General features: G+C 44.6%; 1 protein-coding gene across 1 annotated transcript; it reads right to left on the minus strand.

The window, feature by feature from the left end:
• Positions 1-241: 241 nt before the first annotated feature.
• Positions 242-22,323, minus strand: LOC147156001 (piezo-type mechanosensitive ion channel component 2-like). The gene is made up of 55 exons (XM_086066261.1): positions 21,921-22,323; positions 20,173-20,271; positions 18,004-18,111; positions 17,882-17,924; positions 17,680-17,800; positions 16,615-16,768; positions 15,642-15,855; positions 15,196-15,343; positions 13,799-14,002; positions 13,605-13,710; positions 13,119-13,492; positions 12,918-13,035; positions 12,634-12,848; positions 12,403-12,551; positions 12,254-12,332; positions 12,091-12,185; positions 11,000-11,205; positions 10,778-10,935; positions 10,543-10,713; positions 10,307-10,420; positions 10,029-10,229; positions 9,747-9,951; positions 8,749-8,850; positions 8,483-8,660; positions 8,327-8,413; positions 8,035-8,191; positions 7,754-7,850; positions 7,522-7,687; positions 7,029-7,118; positions 6,826-6,914; positions 6,695-6,760; positions 6,511-6,620; positions 6,090-6,222; positions 5,953-6,021; positions 5,645-5,811; positions 5,253-5,578; positions 4,867-5,103; positions 4,696-4,797; positions 4,434-4,590; positions 4,049-4,231; positions 3,804-3,960; positions 3,546-3,642; positions 3,311-3,458; positions 3,142-3,229; positions 2,942-3,068; positions 2,692-2,850; positions 2,469-2,616; positions 2,204-2,392; positions 2,035-2,127; positions 1,770-1,936; positions 1,569-1,685; positions 1,402-1,481; positions 1,011-1,224; positions 797-938; positions 242-695 (listed from the first exon to the last, which is right to left on the minus strand). The coding sequence occupies exons 1-55, from the start codon at positions 21,994-21,996 to the stop codon at positions 594-596; spliced, it is 7,902 nt and encodes a 2,633-aa protein (XP_085922387.1). The 5' UTR covers positions 21,997-22,323; the 3' UTR covers positions 242-593.
• Positions 22,324-22,640: the final 317 nt, after the last annotated feature.

Below are 22,640 nucleotides of genomic sequence, written 5' to 3' on the forward strand. Positions count from 1 at the left end.
TTCTCCCCATACAGGGGAGGCATAGGCCAACTTCAAAATGGTTACAATGTTACGGCATCTTTGCTTAAACTTTGAGTATCATTTACGTATCTCGAGGCCCAGTTTCCTCTTTTTTTTTGGAATTCAAAATATGGTCACCCTGCAAATGTTGAAAGTTTCTTTTCTGACAAGCTGAATCATTTTGGGGAAACAATAGCTGTACTTTGATGTTCACATGGCGACACATCTTGTATAAGCAGAATTCCAGTTCTCAATTTATTGACATTTCAGACTTTAGACTGTACTTTGACCGATTCAGTGCCTAAACAGCAAGTGGAAAAGCGTCCCAACTTTGCAGAACTCCTTTTGTTTCCAGTTACGCAGTGTTATATTTATATTTCATAGGGATGCGTGGAAAAGAACTGAAGGTCACTGGGAGCGCTTTGGTCCTTTTTGGGAGTGAAAGCGGTACTCGAGCCAGCAACCGTACGGCTGCAAGGCTCTCCTGTCTGAGCTGTAACATTGAAACGGATCATGGCGACCGCCACGCCGCGTTCAAGTAAGTGTGGACAATGTCACGTTGATTTGAGAGCCGATGATGTCACAGCGGTCTGTCAGCGTCTGGTCCACTTGATTAAAGTCTCCGGCGATCGGTACAAGAAGATGAGTTTGGCGTAAAGCTCCTCCTCCAGTTCTAGTTCTCCCGTCTCTCGCACCTGAAACGCAAACAACCAATCAGATGCTTGCCTTTGTCGGCAGCACAGTGACAGGAAGTGAGGTATCTGCTTGATATGATGTAGAAGGAAGTACGCCATACCAAGAAGATGTCAGTGCACAACTTGAGGATGCGGTCGACGCAGGGAAGCTCCTCAAACATGATTGAGTGACTAATTCCACTGAAAAATTCCCGTACAAACTTCCCAATGACCAACACCACGGAGGCGTACAATCCCATAATGCTACGGGACACAAGCGGGAATTAAGAATGTACTGGTGCTGTGCATGGTTACCACGGCGACCGATCTACGTACCCGTATCCGGCCAGGAAGCCGAGACTCGGTGGGCTGACTTTATCGCTGAAGACAAAGATTTGAAGCCCCGCCTCTCTCCTGCTGTCAACTGACGCTCCGCCTCCCAACTGTACAAGGCTGGAAGCTGGTTGGTCGACAATCCACCACTCCTGGATCTCTTGGCTCTCGTTGGCGGTTCGCTCCAGGGACAACAAAATATCCTTGTAGCAGCCGTCTGATTGAACGAGACGGGGGCACAGTATTGTGTATACAGAGCTGCCAACCTAATGAAATTCACTTCTGAATTTTCATATCTCTCAATCCTCTTCCATCCTGCATTTTAGGCGTACAGAAAGCAAACAAAATGGACTGATCCAAGGACATGACATCATCTGTGATGAAAATTAGAAACCTGTGTAGAGCTGCTCAATTGGTTTGGCGTTGGAGTCGCTGGGAGCGCGTAAGAAAGATGGCAGCACACCGTCAATCACGCTGAAACAGACAAACAAGTCAGTTAGCTCACACCAAACCTGAGCTTTCGATGGCAGATTCAACCGTTTGTAAGAAGATGACACTCACACAGGAAGTGTCCTGGTGCCATTCAGCAGCTGGATCAGTTCCAAACGAGTCTGATCATTCAGGTAGGACACGTGTTTACCCGATGCAAGCTCGGCCTTTGCTCCAAGACTTAAATTCCTGGTTTTAGGGAGGACAAAGGTCAGAGGGAGTCAGTTTCTTTCTTAGGGGATTTTTTTTGTTTATCAAGGAAGTAAATGTGACCTCTGAACTGTCCAGGACAAGGTTAACGGAAAGTGGTCCAGGTTGAGCACCTGGCTCAGGTATCGCCTGCTTGGTGGACTGATGGTCCACAGAGAGTTGCTGCTTCCCTGCAGCTCTGCCACAGTCACATCCTCGTGAGTGTATGCTTCCAGAAACTGCAATGCGCTCTGAGGTGGGGGGGGGGGGGGGGGGGGGGGTTAGCTGAAAGAACGGTTTGTTGAAAACAAAAACAACACGAATATTGTGAGTTTAGAGGAGGTTTTACTGGGGTGTAACTGTAGGAACTGATGAAGGCTCTGAGGTCCTCCTCGGTCAGGTCTTTCAGCTGATTCTGCTGTGCGCTCATTGTGAAAATTGGCTGATTAAAGACAAGGATAAACACTGTCAATAAAGGATGGGCTTCAGTCCAAGCCTTTCAGTCTAAATGTGATTACCTGAAACCCTCCAAGAGTGATGGTCAGTGAGACGTCCAGTGGCTGGTTGACGACACCAGCCACAGACTTGATAAGGGACATGAAGAGCAAAGGAAACCAGACTATGCAGATCAGCAGCAGGACGATCAAACCTCCCATCCCGTACTTCACCACTCGTTTTTTCTTCTGACCACGAGGCTGAGGGTATCGCTGAGGACCAGAGCACAAGAAGACTTTAGGGCTCTGCAGTCTCACTCACAGTTTCGCCTTTGAACTGAATCTGGACCTTCTCAGACTCTCTCCAGCACTTTAAGACAAAGCAGTGGGCATAGACATCCTCAACGCAGATCCAGGAGGACAGAGACAAGGTGGTGTCGGTCCACACCCAGTCCATCACCGCCCGCAGCTCAGTCAGGAAAGGAACCAGACGGAAACTACAGGTGGAAACAAATGACTACAAGTCAATAACCAATTGTGCGATCAAGTCACGGAATGTGATGGTGACTTACCCCTGGAACAGGAACAGGTTGAGGTAGTTGTAGCTCTTCGTCAGGAAGTTCCCCAGAACACGCGTCGGATAACCTGAGCGAATTTGATAGGCTGACAAGCCAAAGTAAATACATTTGACGAAATACCACAGCTGGGCCACCAAGTTGTGATTGAAGCGTCTGGACACACAGACAAGACAAATGTGTGTTACAACAGTTTACGTTTCGTTTTCTTGTTGGGCAAGAGGAAATGATGGAAATGATTATTCACCTCTCAGTGACAGTTGGCAGGATGAAGAACATCCAGAAGTGGATCCCCAACACCAAAATCACCTGGAAGATCAATTTTCCCAATACTGTCTTCCTTAAATACAGAGCTCGGTCTATCACCATGGTACCTGCAGACACACAGCATAGTGAGACAGCTGGACAGCAAAACCAATGTTGAATCATTCAGGCAGGAAGACGTACCGAACTGGATCAGAACCATGACCAAGAATGCTTCAGGAACTTGGTCCTCTGAAAGGGAGGAAGTGATGTCGGCGGCTGCGGAGTGTTTCTGAGAAGTCCCAAAAAAAAGTTAATATTACAGATGAAACTGAATCTTCGTGACCTGTGCTCATGAGATGCGAAAGTCTACCCCAAAGGCCCAGAAGCCAAAGACAATGATGATGAAGTCGATGGTATCTGCCAGGAACATGAGGACGTAAACGTCTGTCACAGCGCTGTACTCTGGTTGGACCAGAGCTTGGAAGAACTGACAGACTGGACTGTAAAGTGACTTGCATCTGAAAAAGTTTGGTGGGCAGCGTTGTTAGTACCATCAGAACCGAGACCATCACAGTCAAACTGCTTTCGGCTTAGCTTAAGCATACTTGCTAACGCAGTATTGCTTGCTCCGGATGGAAAGTTCCCGAAGTTTCTCCAGCAGCAGTTCCAACTTGCTGAGCTGTTCTATGGAACTCAGACTGCCTGAAAACACAAATCAAACCTGTACATTCCCTCCGTCCATTTCTAGGAGTATTTACATGCGATTATCTGATTCTGACTGACTGCCGTGGCCTCGGAAGAAAAACCTTTTTCTGTCTGCTTTGTCTTCATGTTTCCTTTGATTAAGGTGCATTCCATTTCACCTGCAGGAGAGCACAGCTGGGTGGAGCTAGAGCGGGCCTGCCTTTCGCCAGACCAGTACACTATGTCGCTGGGGGAGGAACCCTGACTAAATTCTTCCTGGTCGTCATGGTGATGTTTAGAGTCAGTGGAGATGGTCTGGTCCCAAAGTCCGTGGCACTAGGTCAGGTCCAAAGGAGGGAAAAAAACTGTTTATTTTTTATTTTTTTGGCAGCATGGCAGGTAGAGCGTCATTGAGCGTGTTTACCTTCAGTATGGCTCGGTGGTAAAATAGAGCAAGCAGTTGCAGAAGGTCGTACAGAACGTAGCCTTCCTTCTTCTCCACCCCCAGGATGTTGGGAGGGTGGAAGGGTTTTGAGCGGTCCACCTCTAGCTTTTGGTTGAAGGGAAAGAACCCAAACTGGAAAAAATACTTGATAACGATGGTGACCTGAAGGAGACAGTCCTGAGTGTTAGCACATCCTTATGAGGTGATTTTAGACTTTATTGATCCCCCAAATCGGCGACATTCACTTGTTGCAATAGCCAATGATAATTATAGAATTTGATTAAAATATTGACAAAACAGTATCAATCTAAAAAAAATAAGCAACATTAAATCAAATGTTTACAGATTTACAAGTGGCGTGAACCTCAGTATAGATGATGGCTGTCATCCAGAAGGTCTTATTGGGTCGGGGTACAGACAGAGTTGCCCACAAAAACACCAGAACAGGGAGGACCAAGGTGAGACAGCTGGCAGACACCATGTGGTTCAAGACGATGACCAGGTAGCACACCGTCTCCGACCTGGTACCACAAGTTGTAAATAGGACTACTAAGGTCCGACGTGGTCCAAGTCACATCTCAAGTTTCCTATCATTTGTTTGTAGAGAGAGAACTTTTGGACGTTACCTGGCAGCGAGAATGTTGTAAAAGGCGTAGCATAGCTGGAGCAGCTGGGGTTGGTTGCTATAGAAATCATCTGACGCCTCCAGTTCCGCATTGTGGAAAGTCCTGTTTAAAAAGAATCCGATTTTAAAGCACCCACAGGTCATCTGAATGTAGATCCTTTCTTGGACTCACCTGTTCTTCAGAAGCTCACTCGCTGTCAGCTCCTGAGGGCGAGATGCCAACAGACAGGAAGTGGAGGCGCATCCAGATGGGAAATCAGTCTTAAGTAAGAGTTGCCTCCTTAATCTTGTCCCTGCCCCACGCATTCTGTTTTTGGAATTGTCCTGCTCACTTTCCTGTTCTTGGATGTCCAGACCGAGAGCATGGCTGTAGGAAGGCGGGGACACCTGAGAGAAAGGAGAGGCAGCCCTGGAAGAGGTATGTTTGGAGAACTTGTTGGTTTGATTCTTCAGCACTGTTCAAACAACACACCATGACACTGTCGTGCAAAATACACTGTAAGATTTTGAAAAACGTGTTAAGGATCAATTTGACGTTGATAGCTTGAGGGGACCAACCTGTGGTCCTCCTCGTCTGAGGATGAAGACGAGGACGACGTGACTCTCTTCAGCCTGGTCAGTTTGGTTCCGTGTCGTTGGCTGGTCTTAGACATAAAGCACTCTGGGCAGTCTTCTGTTGTCGGGACCGCGGAGGCATCGGCTTCGGTTTCATCTCTATAGGCGAGTGCAGGTCCACTTTCCGCTTGTGGGCTCTCGTCTTCGTCCATATCTGCTGTCTGGCCCTCTTCCTTAGGAATGCTCAAGTCAATTCCCAGTTCTCCGGAACTCTGCATCATCTGTTCTTGGTAGTACACGTGGATGGCCTTTCTGGATGGAACTTGACCCTGAGAACACAAGCGGGAGACATAAGCAGGTCGTCCTCCATCTTGGTCGCGGTCTTTGAGCGCTACCTGTTTGGCCTGCTGGGTCAGCATGCAGCGCTCGATGCGCAGGACGGTGGAGATGTCCACATGTTCACGACACAAACCACACAGCCAAGCGGTCAGTGAGTCCAGCAGAGCCGACAGGAGAACCCAGCAGAAGCGAAGAATGTTGGAGGCCCGACGCAGGACGGTATCTTAAATGTGAAACATGATCATATCAAAATCTGTATTCTTAACTTCCTCTGAGCCAGATCGAACACGGCCCTGCTATGCCTTGGCCTGCTACAACAGGCACCAATCAATTTCCCGCAACAACATTCCCTAAGTCGTCATACCTTGTCCCTCCTCCTTGTCCTTCTCCGCATCCTCCTCGGAGTCCTCCATCACTTCAGTAGCACCACATGCTAGAAGGACAAGTCTCACTTAAGTTCCTCAACTTTTCTGTTTCTTTCCTTTGTGCAAGTGAAAGTACCCGATGTCTCCTCTCCTCCGTTTTGCTCACAAGACGTCAAGTTCTGTTTGGGCTTCTGCTTCTTCCCTTTTTTCTGGCTGCGACGAGCTCGCAGGGCAGTTCTGGAGTCCGTTATCCAGGCATGGTACACAAACTACATCACACCAGTCAGACATAAAGAAAGAAGAAGAAGAAGAGGAGGAAGATTAGCAAAGCATTCCCAAGAGAACCAAACTCTGCCAAGAATAGCACTGAAGAGGAGGCAGAAGAGGGGGAGAATAACAGTTAGGAGCAGGAGAAGGACACAAGTACTGAGGAGAAGAGAAAGAAAAGGAGATGGAGGAGCAAAAGAAAAAGAAAAAGAGCATGAGGAGAGAAAGAAGGTGAAAAAGAACTCGAAGAAGATGAGAACAAGAACAAAGAACAGGAGGAGGTGACCCACCTGAAAGGCAGATTTGTCAGGACCTTCCTCCTCCTTCTCCTCCTCTTTTTTGTCGTCCTCATCTTCCTGGCTGTCGCTCTCAAACAGGAAGTAGTCTCCACTCCTCACCACTGCAGACACAAAGCGTTTGTTACAGTGTGAACCCAGTATGAGGAAGCGAGGACGTCGGGCTCACGTGACTCACTTGAGGCATGGTTCACCCACGGCTTCCACCAATCCCCTTGCGCTCTCCCCTTTGTCTTTTCTTGAGCTGAAGGAAAAACAAATCCAAATACTCAGTGGGTCAATTCAATTGTTATCGTTATCTTTACACACCGTCACTACGGGAACTCTTTTGAGTCAAACTGAGCATTTTTTCTTTTCCTCTGCGGAACTTCTGCTGGCGACATTTAATCCTCTCCATCCTGAAACGCAGGTCGACGTTCAACACTTAAATGAGTTCGCGGACAACTTTTGTCACACACTGCTGCATTTCAAGCACGTGTGCAGGTCAATGTTTCCATGGAAACGAGTCTTACTGTCTCTTCAGCAGGTCCATGGACATCTTCTCCACTTCCAGCCTCGCTCGCACCGCTTTCACGGTGGACGCCTCAAAGAGCTCCGCTCCCCTACAAAACAGATGACGAGTGTCACATGCATTCGTGTATGAATCATGTCTGAATTTTACAGCGCTGTAGTACTCAAGTCCGGACTTGGACTCAACACGTTTTTGTTGTTGTCTGGGACTTGACTTGGACTTCTTGGCATTTGACTCGGACTTGGACTGGCAAAATATTTTTATCGGCTCAACAGAGTCCAACTATATTTTTGTTCCTAAAAATTAACGTCCTCCTTCAAAAGAAACTTGAAATTGAGATTGGCAGCAAGCCATCTGATTGGTTAACCTGACCCCGAGCGCCAAAGCACGGCGTTTATTATTATTATTTTTTTACTTTGACTCGGTTTTGACTTGGACTTGGACCTTAGTGGCTCGAACATGACTTGGATTTGACTACAGCCCTGGTATTTTACCTGGAGGCCAGCAGTTGAGTATTTTGAAGGTCCAGCACCACGTAGAGGAAGTAGTGACTCCTGAAGACCCTCCGTTGCAGTAAAAGGAAGCAGAAGCACACCCCATCCCAGATGATTCCCGCCTCGTCGCTGGGCAGTTCGCATTGTTTACTGCTCTGCTGCGCCGCTGCCAAGATGATACCCGAATGAACAAAAATGGCAAGCAGGGCCATACTTACGACGGCATACTTACGTTTGGCATATCCTCGGATGGTGCAGGCCAAGCTGAAAAGCTGAACCAGCCAGCAGTGGTTGACAACCAGCGACTTGATGAAACCACACGCCAAGATCTGCAGCGATTACACGAGAAGGATCGCGTACATCCATTTACGGACATCGTGTATGGACAGAATCCACAGTAGTTGGAGGCAACTGGACTCTTCTAATGAGTAGATTTGATATTTAATCCAATTTGTTAAAAAAAATTTAGGTGTTGTCTCGATTTTGATCTGAACGACTGAGAATCAGACGTACGGATAGGATGTTCTTCATGGTGATGACGAAGATGTTGTAGCCAATTAGACAGTCCCAATAAACCAGGATGGAGCCAACGGGTTTAAGCAACAGGTCTCCGCCCACCAACAGGAAATAGAAACATGCAACTAGGTAGCCCATACAGAAAATGCTGATCCTGCAAGAGAAGTAGAAACAAACTCAAACAGGACTTGACACCAATTTATCATCCACTCTGAAAATAGTCAGGGTTATTTTTCCAACTTCTCTTTTTTCTACTTGAGGTTTTCCATCAATGCTTTCATTCTCTCACCTGGTGGTTCCGGTGATGAAGATGATGGTGAGGACGAACCAGAACATGTAGCTGAAAATGATTATCTTCATCATATCCAGGTAAGACCTGTGCACAGGTGTCAGAAGGTCAAACATACAGACAGCTGAAGACAAACAGGAAGTGTCTGCTGCTCACCTGCACAGCATGAAGTCAGGGACAGTGCTGAGACGGAGCCTTCTGATTGGATCAAACATGTGTCCGTCTTCTATGTCCGGCTCGCCATTGTCCCCCGCCAGTGCCCGGACGACGGCGTCATGCTCGTCCTCGAACACCTGAAGCTGCAGCGAGGCGCCCAGCAAGAGCAGGAAGTCATCTGGACCACACAGACACACACGCACACTGTTCTTTCTTGTTCACGTTTGCTTCGAGGAGGAGCAGGATGATCATGCGGACCACCTTACAGAGGAGGAAGAGGGGGTTTGGGGGAGTCAGGTGATCTGGCAGGAAAAGCCATTTCACCACGTTGGAGTCCATGTTGGATGTTGGTGGCCGCCATGGATAATCTGAGACAGAAGGGAGCGCATACATTTAGATAGATAGCCCTAGATAGCACTTTGAGATTTTGTGCTTCATTTCTTGTCGTAGCACTTATCCTAATGAGGCCTGTCTTAGACCGAGTGATGCAAATCAATTGGACAATCGTGAACGAATGAGCATGATCAGAACTGTGAGGCAGATGTGCTAACTACTTGTCCACTCTGCTACCATATTTTTGTGTGAATGTTGAAAGCATTTAAACGTTTTTTTACTTTTTCTTATTACACTGTTTTTCGTTCTTCAACTACTTCTACATTTTTCGACCGATTCAAACCATTCCAACTTTAACATGTTTCAAAAATTCATGTTTTGTGGGCTATTATTTTTCTCATTCCAAACTTTCATAGTTTCCTCACAATTCACAAGAAGATAATTCACAGGTTATTCTACTTTTTCTTATCCTGCCGTTTTACGTCCTTTAACTACATTTCTTGACCAATTCAAACCATTCCTACATCGTGTTCCAAATATTCACCGGCTTCACCGGTTGATATTTTACTCATTCCAAATGTTCACATTTTCCCCCTAATTCAACATTTTTCACATAAAAAATTCCCATTTATTTCAAATGAGACATACAACAATTTGCTTCCCTTCAGAATTCTAAATGTTCAGCTCATTAAATTCACCTTGGGATCAGTTTCATTCCCTACATTCCCACATACAAACCCCCCACATTTATCATCTATATATTGCACATTTTTCAACAACAAAATTCCCTACTCATTACAAGGGTAGGGGTTCAGGTTTGGCCTTTAGGGCTCGTATCGTTCCTATACTCAAAATTCATTATCGTTTTTATTCAAAATTCAAAATGTTCAGCTAGCCTGGTAGCATGTGGGCACCAGTGGTGAACTTTTACCTTTACAGGCAGCAGGCGGGAATCCAATACACAACAAATATTGGAGGCACAACAGCGCTGACAGGTAGTAGCAGTACTTTGGCCACAGCGCACTGATACGCTTCCTGCTGCGCCTTGACAGGACGCCGATGAGCCCAAAGGCGTGGCCTACAGCAAACAGATCCATCCGCTGGCCAATCACGTTGACTGCCAACAGGAAGCAGGTCTGACACACAGACATTTTCAAGCTATTTTGTAAGCACATTTTTCAAGATGCTCAGGTTTGTGCCGACAGTCGCTCACCTCCAGGCCAAACTTGTAAAAGAAGTAATTGAGAAAGTATTTGCCGCAGCTCAGCATGCTTTGATCCAGGTGATGCCTGCTGATGTCATGGAACAAAGTTCTGGTTGGAGGTGGGACTTTTTTCCGGCGCAGACGGTAGAGTTCCTGGTGTCTGTATATGGTCACCTCGAAAGCTAAGAGCGCCAGCATCATCAGGTTGTACTGCGGAAACAAGTTCAAATGATGCCATCCAGCGAGTGTAGTGGCAAAAAGATGCAGGCCATGTCACCTGCACTCACCTTCAAGTAGTCCAGAAGTTTTCCCTCATGTTTGCGAAGACCCACCCACTGGGCCGGATCAATCGGAGCAGCGTACAAGACTGAGGTAGACGCGTTGATAGTGGAGTTACCAGGCTAAAGATGACAGACAGTGCTGTATCTTTAAATTCAGTGTCCGATTTTTAGTCACATCAACAGACATGCCGGTGAGACCGCCAGCGGCACCAACGACCAGACATACAAGACAGATGATTTACCATAGTGCAGTTGGACGTGTTGGGCTGGACAATGTTGAGCTGGTACAACATCTTACAAATGGCCACCACGCATGTCCACACGGTGCACACTCCTGCCAGCAGGGGGCGCCAGGCCCGGCAGGGCAGAGCCACGCCCACACATGCCACAAACAGCATGTTAAACACACACACCTGGAAAGAGAGAGTCGGAGTGGTGAGACAGACGAGCGCGAAGACAGCGGCGCACCTGACGGACCTCTTTCACCGATATCCAGATCATGTAGGAGGAGACGATCTTTACAATATGAAGTTCCAGTAGCCACCAGAGGAGGCGCTGCAGGCGCTGCAGGGACAGGAGGAAGCGCAGGAACAAAACGGAGAGACGGTCCACAACCAATCTCCACGACACCAACGCTGCGGACACACCAGCCCACAGTCCACTTTTTGTTTTTGCTGAGCTGTAATAAGCACATTTTACCTGCCGTGTGCTCCGACAGGCTCTCCTCCTCAAATGTGCAGGGGTACTCCTTTTCCAACTCCTCCTCTTCTTCTTCGCTTTGTCTCCACTTCTCCTCTAACTCCTCCTCTGTTTCTGACACAGCTGCTACTTTATCCTCCTCTGCAAAGAGCTGAGAAGCTCCTCCCAATGACATGTCCACAAGGCTGCCCTCAGAGTGGACCAACCTGAAGATCGGCAGTGGACACATGGCACAGGTGACATGTTCAACTAAAACAAGCAACTTGAAGGGTCATTCCATGTCAAATCACCCAAAAAAAATAAGAACATTTTAACCAAGTAGATTTTTTTTATTCAAATGGAACTTGGTGTAATTGTTGATAGTGATGAGACAACACTAAATCTCAAATTTGAGGTCAATTGGCGCAGGGGTCTGGGAGCTACAGCCCACCAAATTTTGACATTTTCGGCAAAAGGAGGGCGTTGCCGCATTCCTTTGAACCCTTATATCTCGGGAACTACTGGGCCAATTTAAAAAAAAAAAGAGGCATTGTTGGGAAGGGAATTCAACAAGGATTCAAAATCTGTAATTAATTGGTGCATATTTTAGTAACCTTTTGACCTTTGGCCTTGAAATTGACCGCGTGGATCACGTGACCTTAACAAAATTTAGCATGAACCGTAATTTCTCATGGTCTCTAAAAAATACAAACGTTTCAGAGATGTTGTTTTGTTGACTCAGTAGTTCACGATATATAAAGGGGCCCCTTTTCGCCGAAAATTCGGTGGGCCCTAGCTCCTAAACTGCTGTTACGATTTACCTAAAAATTGAAATTTAATTTTGTGCCATCCGTATCAACAAGTACACCAAGTTGCATTCAAATCACAATATGCTAGGTTAATGCCACTAAGTGATTTGTCATGGAACCACCCTGAAGTGAATTTGACACGTGAGGTAAGATGATACACAGGCCAACTAAGATTTGCGGTCAGAGTGTGATATTAAAAACAAAGTCTTCCCATGTATTTGATTGGTGTGTTGTCATTGTGGTGTGTGTTGCTCAGGTTTAGTCGTCTGACCTCTGATTATCTGTTTGATTGTTGCGTTCTACCTTGTGATGGTGCTGTTGTGCGTGTCCACGACAGTTTTGAGGTCTGTCAGCTGGAGGAAGGGCTCATGGAAGTAGTGCAGGTGAACAATACAAACCTTCAAAATGAAAACCAGCATTAGCATTAGCATTTTGACAGCATCCAGTCACATTTGTCAATCCGCACCAGCAGAAAAGCTGTAGGGATGAAGATCCTTGCAAAGAGGACTGGAACTGAGAACTTCTCCAAACCCAGATCCTCCAACCTGGAGGGACAGAAGACACAAGAACTTACAAAGATCCAAGGTGGCGGACGTGGACCGCCCAGGCACAAACCTGTGAGTGCTGAGTCCAGTGTAGTAAGTCCAGGTGTGGAGGGACGAAGGGAACTGGAATGTGTAGACCAGAAAGAGGACCAACATGGAGTAAACCACCACAGCTACCCAAAAGCCACGCAACCAGGCTCGCCACTTTTCATAGTTCAACTGCAGAGATGGAAGAAGGCACGGGATCGCACAATAGCTGCTTTGCTAACAAGTAACTGGAGTCATGGCAAACGGCTCCTACCTGGTAGAGGGCCACACAGCACAGAAACATCACCATGTAGATCACCTTGTAAAGGACCATTTTGCCCTCAAAACTAACGAAAAAGAACATTATGCTGCAGACGTAGATCCAGTATTTGATAAACATCCTGGTAACCACTGCAAGCAGAGCATCCATCTGAACGCCTCCTTTCATCAGAAGAACCTTCTCGTAGCAAATCTCTTCGACCTTCTCATCTGGAATCCAAGACCCAGGAAAACCATCAGTCAGAAACTAGGATGTAGCGGCCGCCGGAGATGTCTTACCTTGGATGTGGATGGTGATGGTGGATAGCTGGGAGTTTGTCTGTCGGTCGTTCTGTCGTGCTATTTTCTCTGTACGAGCCTGACGTAGCAGCAGCCAGAAGGTCAACAGGCACAGAAGCTGCAAAAAGCACCGCAAACGTCACAACAGCATTATCACCCTCGCACAGTCTGACTACAACTTATAAGTCTGAGTCCTCGTACTTTCGATGCTAGCTCCCGGCAGGGATCATCCTTTTTGGGAAAGAGCCCCGGGACCTGACGGACAGCGGCGAAGCTGAAGACGTACTGCAGGACGAGCAGCAGGTTGCCGTAGGCCACCAACCACGGCGAGGATGCCAGCGTGTAGCGCCGCCGCTCGCGCATCATCCACAGCGCACACGACCACAGCAGTAGTACGCACGTCAGCCACGACACGTACGTGATGGACCAGGCCATCATGGCCATGAGTGCGCCAATGTAACTCTGCTTTAGGAGGAAGCCGAACGCCACCGCAACCACGCCCGAGCCTCCTGACACTTCCGCATCCTCGCCCCATCCCACGTCGTCACCTTCGAATGCACACGTCTCCAACGTGTCTGCCGCGGGGATGGAAGGAGATTTGTATGAGTTCACAGATTGCACATGCAACACGTCTTGGCACGGGAAAATCATTTCTTCATTCACCGAATGGCCGCCGCTTGTACTCACCTGATTGGCTGAAGGAGTAGTGAGGCGTGTCCAAATCCAGGGCTGTGCTCTGTGTGGGCGGCGCCAAAGACTCCGAGGGACTATCCAGACCGGAAGAATCCAGAGGCTGAAATGTTCACAGACTCCATTTAAGACATGAAATGGGATCATAATAATCATAACTATGATAATAATGCTCCCGTCCCAAAATGTACATCTCTATAGTTGCGCCTGTCATGAGCTGTTCTCCACAGCTCTCGCCGCCTCTCTGCTGTGATGTCACTTTTGATCTCATCACTGATGACCTCATCACTGATGATCTCATCGGTGGTGTCGATAACATCGCTGCTGACGTCGCAGCTGCCGGGGACCAAAGAGTCCATTTTGTCTGTGCTCTGCGCCCCTACGCCATCTAGCAACTGAAGAAGAACAACAACTTTCACAACCATGTGATGCCTCTCAGCCAATAGCAAGTGACCATCCCTGTCTGGGTCGTTCCATGCCAAATCACCCAGTGGGTTTAACCAAGCACATTTAGATTTTAATGAAACTTGGTGTACTTGTTGATAGTGATAGCACAACACTAAATCTCAAATTTTAGGTCAATTGGAGGAAAGGGTTTTGGTGCTACGGGCAAAAAGAGGCCATCCTTTGAACCCTTATATCTCACGAACTACTGGGTCAATCTTCACAAAACATGTAGTGTTGGAAAGGGAATTTAAAAAGGATTCCAAATGATCTTAACAAAATTATTCATGAAATATAATATCTGAGGCTCTCTAAAATATATTAAAGTTTCAGAGATGATTTTAGGGTTCAGAGGAAGGTTTTTGCTGAAAATGTCATAATTCGGCGGGCTGTAGATCCCAAACCTCTGATACGACTGACCTAAAATTTAAGATAGTTTTATGCCATCACAAAGTACACAAAGTTTCATTAAAATCAAAATCAGTTTGGTTAAAACTCTTTTACTGCCAAAAACGTCAATTGACGTTAAGGACACGCCCACTGTATACCGCCAATGACGTCAATTGACGTCAACTATGTTTTATTTTCTCAATGGACAGTGCAACGTCTTGTGCAGCGCTGCTTTGATAATGGCAGCAGATGGCAGCATTGTATCTGGGCTCTCCTGTATCAAATTACATGAAAACATGGCGGATCTTAGGCAATAGAACGTTTTCAAGGATGACGTGAATGATGAAAGTGTTTTTCACATGAAATCTAATTTACAGAATGTCACTTAACAAATTTTTTTTGTCGAAGTCACTGTTGTGCAGAAAATGTATCTTTTCACAAAAAGCTGGTTTTCTCATTTCTTGCCGTTTTTGCTTGATGTCACTCAAATTACCTATTTTTAAATTGTGATTACTAAAGAACGGAATTAGGTAGAAACATGTATTTTTTTCCCAATGAAAGAATGGAATCAAATCTTTCATATGGTATGAAAGATGTTTATGTAGTCATAGCACACAATATTCTGTTTGCCTTAAAAGATGAGATAAAATGCTTGGATGTTAAAATGTTCATTATTCTTGGGGGGGGGGGGGGTGACTTGGCATAGAATGACCCGTGTCCTTCTTTGCCTTCATTCAGTTTTCTGCGTGATCACCTGGTTCCTCCGCAGGCCGGCCACGACGTGGTAGAGCATCACGAGCATCAGAGGACTGACAAAGTGAAACCAGCTAAGCTGCGGGTTGACCTGCATCCTCCAGGGGGCAGCGCAGTCCACCGACACCAGAGGCACCAGGCCGAACAAGCTGCGCCATCAATCAAGCAATCCGTCAGCCATCATCACATTAGCAGCCATCACTGAGGGTGAGAATGCTGCACTAATACGAGATCCTTTATTTTTGTGGAATTGTTTTCATTTTCCTGTCAATCAGAATAATTTTTTCCATTTTTTTTTAGCAACACAAAAGACAAGCAAACCTGTGTTTGCGTTTGTGTTGCATCATCAAATGACTTCATTGTTTTTCTAATTCGACACCACTCATACGTGCTACGACTTCAGACATGCTTCACGCTCACTCTCACCTTGGCTTTGGTGTGTTTTACCTGGCAGAGGTATGGTTGGGAGGCCACGCCTCCTGCAGCGATGGCAGCTGGTAGCCGTAGACGAGCAGGAAATGGGCGGCGGAATACAAGAGTGACAACAACGAGAGAATCCTGAAGAACAGCGGGGGGAGACGACCGCTCCAAGCCCACCAAGTGCACACCAGCTGAAAGGAAAGCAGGTACGGGAGCGAGGAGAGCGACGGCAGCACCAAACCTGCGCGGAGGGAGGCAGAAAAGGCTACGTTTGTTATCACAATGCATTTTGCTGTACATACACTCACTATTTGGATTAAGGTCAAAATTCTCGTTTCTAAAACATTCGGGATAACCCGTTTAACTCGTTTGCTCCCAAAAACGTATAAATATGTTCTATTTTAAATATTACCATGATCCCAAAGACATATTTATACGTTTAAAAAAAACAACAACAAAAAAAAAACGTTTTTTTAAAGCAAGAGCATACAGAAGGCTTTGATGCAGCCTCTGACCTAAAGTGTACGCTTTAAGCAATGGTAGTTATTACAAAAACGGCCAGCAGGTGGCAGCAGAGTATAAGAGATCAACCAGGGCCATGTTACAGAAAGCTCCCCCCCCCCCACAGTTTTTAACAGATTTGTGAATAATGATGAAATTTAGCTATATTCTAATCCTAATGCAAAATGGAAACAGATCGAAATATACTTTTTTTCCCGATCCGATGAAATGTGGTTTCTGTGTTGCGCCGCCATGTTTGTTTACCTCTGTTTGTGTCATTCCGGTGGGTTATGTGCTCGATGCACAGAGTTATATACACGCATGTGTGTATGGGATTTTCACCATAGAGACAGAAAAAAAAACGTGAAAAACGCCATGGAGAAATCAATGTATTTAAGCTGTGGCAATGTAAGATGGCCGCCAAGCATACAAGCATTGACCAAGATTCCTTGGGGGAATAGAGGAAGAAGATGAAGTCTGCGTGGTTTCAACGGTTTACCTGTGAGGCCAAGCAAAAGCGTGAGCAGAACTTTCCCTCCGCTGGCCATCATGTTTGCCAACATCATCCTGGTCTTGCTGACCAGTTCTTCCAGTTCAGCTGCAATTCTGCTGCTGGTGGTTCCCTCGCCTTCCTCGCAAAAAGCCAGCGATTCCTGCGCACGCAACGCACACACGGTCCTCCTCAATCCACACTCGAAAAGTCACGTCAGCGAGTCAGCTTGTCGTAAAAAAACGATGGTGATGAGTGATGAAGACCAAGCCACTCCAACTGACTAAATTAATCTAACATTTATTTTTGGGAGAGAATAATAACTTTAATTTATTAAATGCATTTTTTAAATGTTATTTGGAATTCAATATTTTAGAAGAAAAGGGTGTAATATCATGAACAGTTTAATTTAAATTAAATATTTCGAAAATGTAGATTATACATATTTTTTATTTTCAATGAAATATTTTGAAAAAGTTTTTTAATTATTTAAAACTTTAATATTGGAAGATAAAAATATATTATTGTGTTATATTTTATCTACTAAAATAGATTTTTTTAATCACATAAGGGTTTAAATGATTTACAAAAATACTTTAATAAACAACCATAACCTTTTTTTCTATAAATGCATTTGATAATTTCAAATTAAATATTGACAATGTCAAAAGACAACAAACTCCAAACCTATAATAAAAAATTCTACACTAAAATACTTTTCTAATATTTTTTTTCTAACTTTATTAACAACTCTCGTAATTGCAAATATATTTTGATCGTATTTTAACCATTATTTTTTTCATGGCTTGCACTATAACCTCAAAATGGCGACGGAGGTTTAAAACAAGGCATGACAGGAAAAGCCAAAAAAAAAAAAAAAAGGCGGAGCGCACACAGATGCATTGAACCAGAAACCTGATCATTAGCGTGTGCCTGTCTGTCGCATAACAAGGTTACGCTAATAAATGGCTTACTGAGTTACGCACTAATACACGGCAAATCTCGTTAAGAAATGACAGGAGACGACTTACAAGGTTACACCTGCTTAGTTCGTGTGTGCGTGCATGTTGTGACCTGCGTGTGCGTTTCGGGGCTCAATCTCAGGCTCAGCCGCCACGTCAGCAGGCCGACCGCCAGCACGCCCACGTCTGGGAGGATGTGTCGCACGGCCGACGCCGCATCACTTCCTGTCAGACTGATTGGCACAACGATCACATTTGCGATCATTGAAGAGCGAATGTGGATCTTTTTATTTTTATTTATTTTTTTTTTTTACCTCACTAAGCCCAGTTGACTCAGCGCCTTTTGCCAGGAGGTGCCTGCAGACAGACAGACAGACAGACACGTGTGAGACAGGTGGGACAGGTGGGAACCAGACAGCAGACGGGCGGGCCTTACAGTTGTACTCGGGTGCGAGGGTGGCGGTGGTGATCTGGAAGAAAGTCTGCAGCAGCAGGAAGAGGAAACTGGACACGCAAACTGCCGTCACGCAGCGGCTGGTGTTGCCTAGGAAACCAATCACACCCACTTTGACATTTGACCTTTGGGTCAAGTGGTTTCACAGCAGTCGATTGACACGACATCATCAGGAGTTCACAAGTCGTCAATTCCGCCACAACTCATCAACTATCAAATTTATTGATAACGAGAGAATGCAGTTTCTGGAGAAATTGCATGTGAAGGCTGAGAGGGTGAATGAAAAAAATGGGGTGGGGGGGAGGTTGGGGGGCTATATATTTTTTACTTTTATTTTGAGATTTTGAGAAAAAAATTGTGGTATGCATAAGCTGAACAATTTAAAGTTGGAACTTGTAAATCGGTCAAAAAATGTAGAAATTAGAGAGAAGCAAAATAAAACAAATATCGTAATTTTTTTACTTTTATTTTGAAATTTTGAGAAAAAAATTGCGGTACTTGTAAATCGGTCAAAAATGTAGAAATTAGAGAGAAACAAAATAAAACAAATATCGTAATTTTTTTACTTTTATTTTGAAATTTTGGAGAGAAAAAAATTGCGCTGAACAGTTTAAAGTTAGAACTGTTTGAATCGGTCAAACAATGTAACTGTAAAAATCAGAGGAGAAAAAAAAATTGTAATAAAAAAAATAATAATTCTTGTGGGCATTTTAAAGATGAAAATGTTTTGCTAAGTGTGAATTTTTGCCATGTTGAAGATCGTTCCCAAGGCCAGTTGAATGATTTAAATTTAAAATAGGAACGATTTGAATATGTTAAGCTGAATGTGCCATTGGAAAATAATAAAAAATAATGATTTTTTTTTGGTTGCAATTGTTTTTAATTTTGGGAAAACCGTGAATTGTTGGAATGAGAAAAATGTAAGCGCACTTGGCGTGAATGTTTGAAACATGTTGAAATTGGATTGGTGAGAATCGGTTGAAAAATGTGGAAGGAGTAGCATGTCAAATAAGTGCGAGGAATAAAATAGCGGAATAATAAAGTTGAAAGTGTAGAATTTTCATCATCTTAAATTGCTTGGAGACTTTCAAATACTCAAAATACTCTAAAGTGGAAACATTCTACTTTGAGTTATGAAATCTGGTTATTAAAAATAAAAATAAAAATCAGAAAAAATTAAAAGATGATTAAAATGATGGTTAGTTGCAGCCCCAATTGAGTTTGACTTTTCGTGACATTTTTCTTCAATAACCTGCCTTGAGATTTTTCTGGCATGACCTTAGGCCACGCCTCCTTGTGATGTCACCAAACACTCATTCCTCTCCAACCAAAACAGGAAGTGATATCACCCTGTCATTTGTCAGTGAGTCGTCAACTCTATTCTTTTTATTTCCTCGGGCCAAATCATCTGACGCGCCGCGACATGCAACGCGAGTGTGCGTGCGTGTTTGTATGTGCGTCTCGGATTGAGTGTCTATTCTTTTGCTTTCCTCAGGAAGGAAGAAACTGACACACTCCGCAACGTGTGTTACTGTGTGTGCGTGTGTGCGTGCGCATGTCTCTTTTTGTGTCTCTCATTGTAAATGTTGAGTTTTGCCATCACAACATGAATAGTTAAATATGTCAATTAAATAAGACGGCTTTTTATTGTTAGAAATTATTTTTAAAAAGTATAATTTTCTTAAGTGCAGTCTAGAATGGCTGTCTTTTTTATTTATGTATTTATTAACTTAAAAACAAGTAGCAAATTTGTTAATCATTACTTTTTAAAAATTTTAATGAGTCAAAACGGTTGCTGTCTATTTGATTTTTTTTTTTATAAAAATTAACTTCTGTTCTTAAATGTCACTTAAAATGAAGTGGCAAAAAAGTCATTTTTATGTAAAGCAGGTTGGTCGATATCGGCTAAATGTAACTATTAAAGTAACTTGTAATCTGAGTTACTTTTTAAAGCAAGTAATCAGTCAAGTAACTAAGTTGCATTTTCAAGGCGACTATGAATGTGAGGAAAAAAAAATATGATAAAGGAATATTCCAGGACTCTTGCAAATACGAACGCAGATCAGTGGGACTAAAAAAAATGGGAGTGGGCTGTATGACTCCTCCCCCCAAGTGGGTGTGACGTGGGGGGTGGCGGGACTGTGGCCGTACCTGCGTTGAGGGAGCTGGCGCTGGGTTCGGGCAGCAGGGGCAGCAGGAGCAGCAGGAGGACGTAAACCAGCGAGAAGCCGTTAAAACGCAGCAAAGCGCCTGTCGACACGGCAACAAAGTCAGCGCACGCACACGCATGACGACATCAAACATCTTTCTTGATTTGAGAGCGGCCTGAACGTTTTTAAAAGAACGCACCAAGGAAGGCCTTGTTTTGCTTCCCCCCCCCCCCCCCCCCCCTCACACACACACGCGCGCACACACACTGCTCCCACTTTCCCAGGTAACAACATCTGGTTGTGTGCGTGTTGACACACTGCTCACCACACACACACACACACACACTCGCACACACACACACACACACCTCCCCCTCGGTTTGGAATGTGAGGCGCTAAAAGGCTCCGCGCAACCACAGAAAGTTCTGGACTATCCGACAAGTCCGCCAAACTGAAGGACGATTTTGAACACACACACACAAACACGAGGATGCTAGCAGACATCAACTGCTTTGTTGTTCATGTTAGCCTAAACGTGAGATGTGCTAACGTGCTAATAGCTACAACGCGACATCGCGTGTGTGTGTGTGTTTGTGTCTGCAATTGCACTTTTTCACAAGAGGCGGAGTCAGACATGACTGCTAACCTGTCAATCACACATGGAGGCGCCATAACTTGTTGATTAATGACAATGAATCGATTATTAAATGAATTGGTTATTTTGATCAGGCATCGGCGATTACCAACAGGTATTAGTCTTGAGCTGATACCTGGACTTTTTTCAAGGTATTGGTATCGTGGCAATTAGAAATTAGAAATAGAAGAGTTGAAAACTGCCATTAATTTTTTGCAATTTTAAGAAAAAATTGTTTGTGATATGGTATTTCTTTAAAGTTGTATGTCATTGATTAATTTAAAAATATATATATTTTTTTACTACCACTAGTGTTGTCAGTACTCATACTGGTATTGGTCTAACAAAAAAGTGGTATTGAACATTTTAATTTCTGTAGTCGTCCATGAAAGCAGACTGATTTTCTTTGTTTGACATTTGCAAACATCTGATTTGACATTTTTGCCCCCCCCCCCCCCCGACAGATGTTAAAGATCAATTGGTAACGGAATCGTCATCAGTTTTCTGCATTATCAATGTGAAAAAATGTCCTGTTTTTCAAGAGATGGAAATAATAATAATTTCAAAAAATTGTGGTTAGTTACATCTTGACTATCTTATTAGGCTAGCTAGCATACATGCTACATTGAACTCAATATTACATGGCAACTATTAAGTAGAAATGGTTAGCTTTTTTTTTCTTTGTGCTTTTGAAAAGTTTCAACAAAGATGTTGTCCAAATGTTGACAGGCAGCATTTTTTATTTTTTTATTGTAATTGTTCAATGAAAGTTGAATCAAAATCCCAAAAGGGGGGACAAGGCACTTGAGTTGTGCTGAACTTTTGAGGCCGCTTTTATTGTCCAGTTTGTCTGCAATGAAGCACTAAGCACAAGTGAGTGCGCGCTTGTGACCTTTTAATGCCCAAAAACAATGTGGACGATGTTTAATAATTTGGTGAATTATTAATGTTGTCTCAAATGTCAGGTGCAAAAGAGCAACGGGATTATTGATGAGTTTGTCATCTTAATGCCGATCAATATTCGTTCCAAAATGAACAAATGGACACGACTTTTGACGAGAATTCCCATCATGATGTGAAAAATGAAAAAAGAACGAGGCTAAAAGAAGGCAAACCTGCGGTGAGGCTGAGTGGCAGCAGAAGTCTGAAGATGAAACCCGCCAGCAGCAGTTCGGAGGTCGGACGTGACATGGTTCCGTCCCGCCCGGATCCACGACGGGTCCACCCTGGTCCTGCTGGCGCTTGTGGGGCGGACTGTCAGAAGTGTGTCCGCCTGAACCGGACCGGGACCGCCGCCGGGGGCATCCCGCACACACACACACACACGCGCGCGCGCACGCACACGCACAAAGTCGTCCAGCCAACGTGTGAGCCGCTCAGAGCTCAAACTACCAAAAAAAACAACAACAATTAAGAGACCAAAAAGATAGAAAAAAAAAAGCTTGCTTTTTTTCCAGCCTTCACTTTCAAACTAAATCTTCTTCTCCTTCGTCTTTTGTGTCAAAAAAGCAACTGGAAGCACACAGATGTTTTCAGACTTTTTTTTTTCTCTTTTCTCTCTCTGTGACGAAGTCCCATCCCCGGCCCCGCCCCCAGCCACTGACGGACACACTACTCAAGACTGCAACGCCTCCCAAAAAGCCCCAAAATAAAACGAACTTCTTTTTTTTTTTTTCATGGCGACTTTCCAAGAGAAGCCAGAGTGTTCGTGTTGGGTTCGAGGGAACGAGTGCACTTTCAAAAACATACTCAACCTTCCAAAAAAAAACAAAAACTCACAAAGAATTAAGAACCACAGCTGCTTTTATTTCACTTCCAACATTTACCAGAACAAC

Source organism: Leptonotus elevatus, chromosome 21 (assembly GCF_054856555.1).
Source record: "Leptonotus elevatus isolate MCC_2025b chromosome 21, RoL_Lele_1.0, whole genome shotgun sequence".
Taxonomy (NCBI): domain Eukaryota; kingdom Metazoa; phylum Chordata; class Actinopteri; order Syngnathiformes; family Syngnathidae; genus Leptonotus; species Leptonotus elevatus.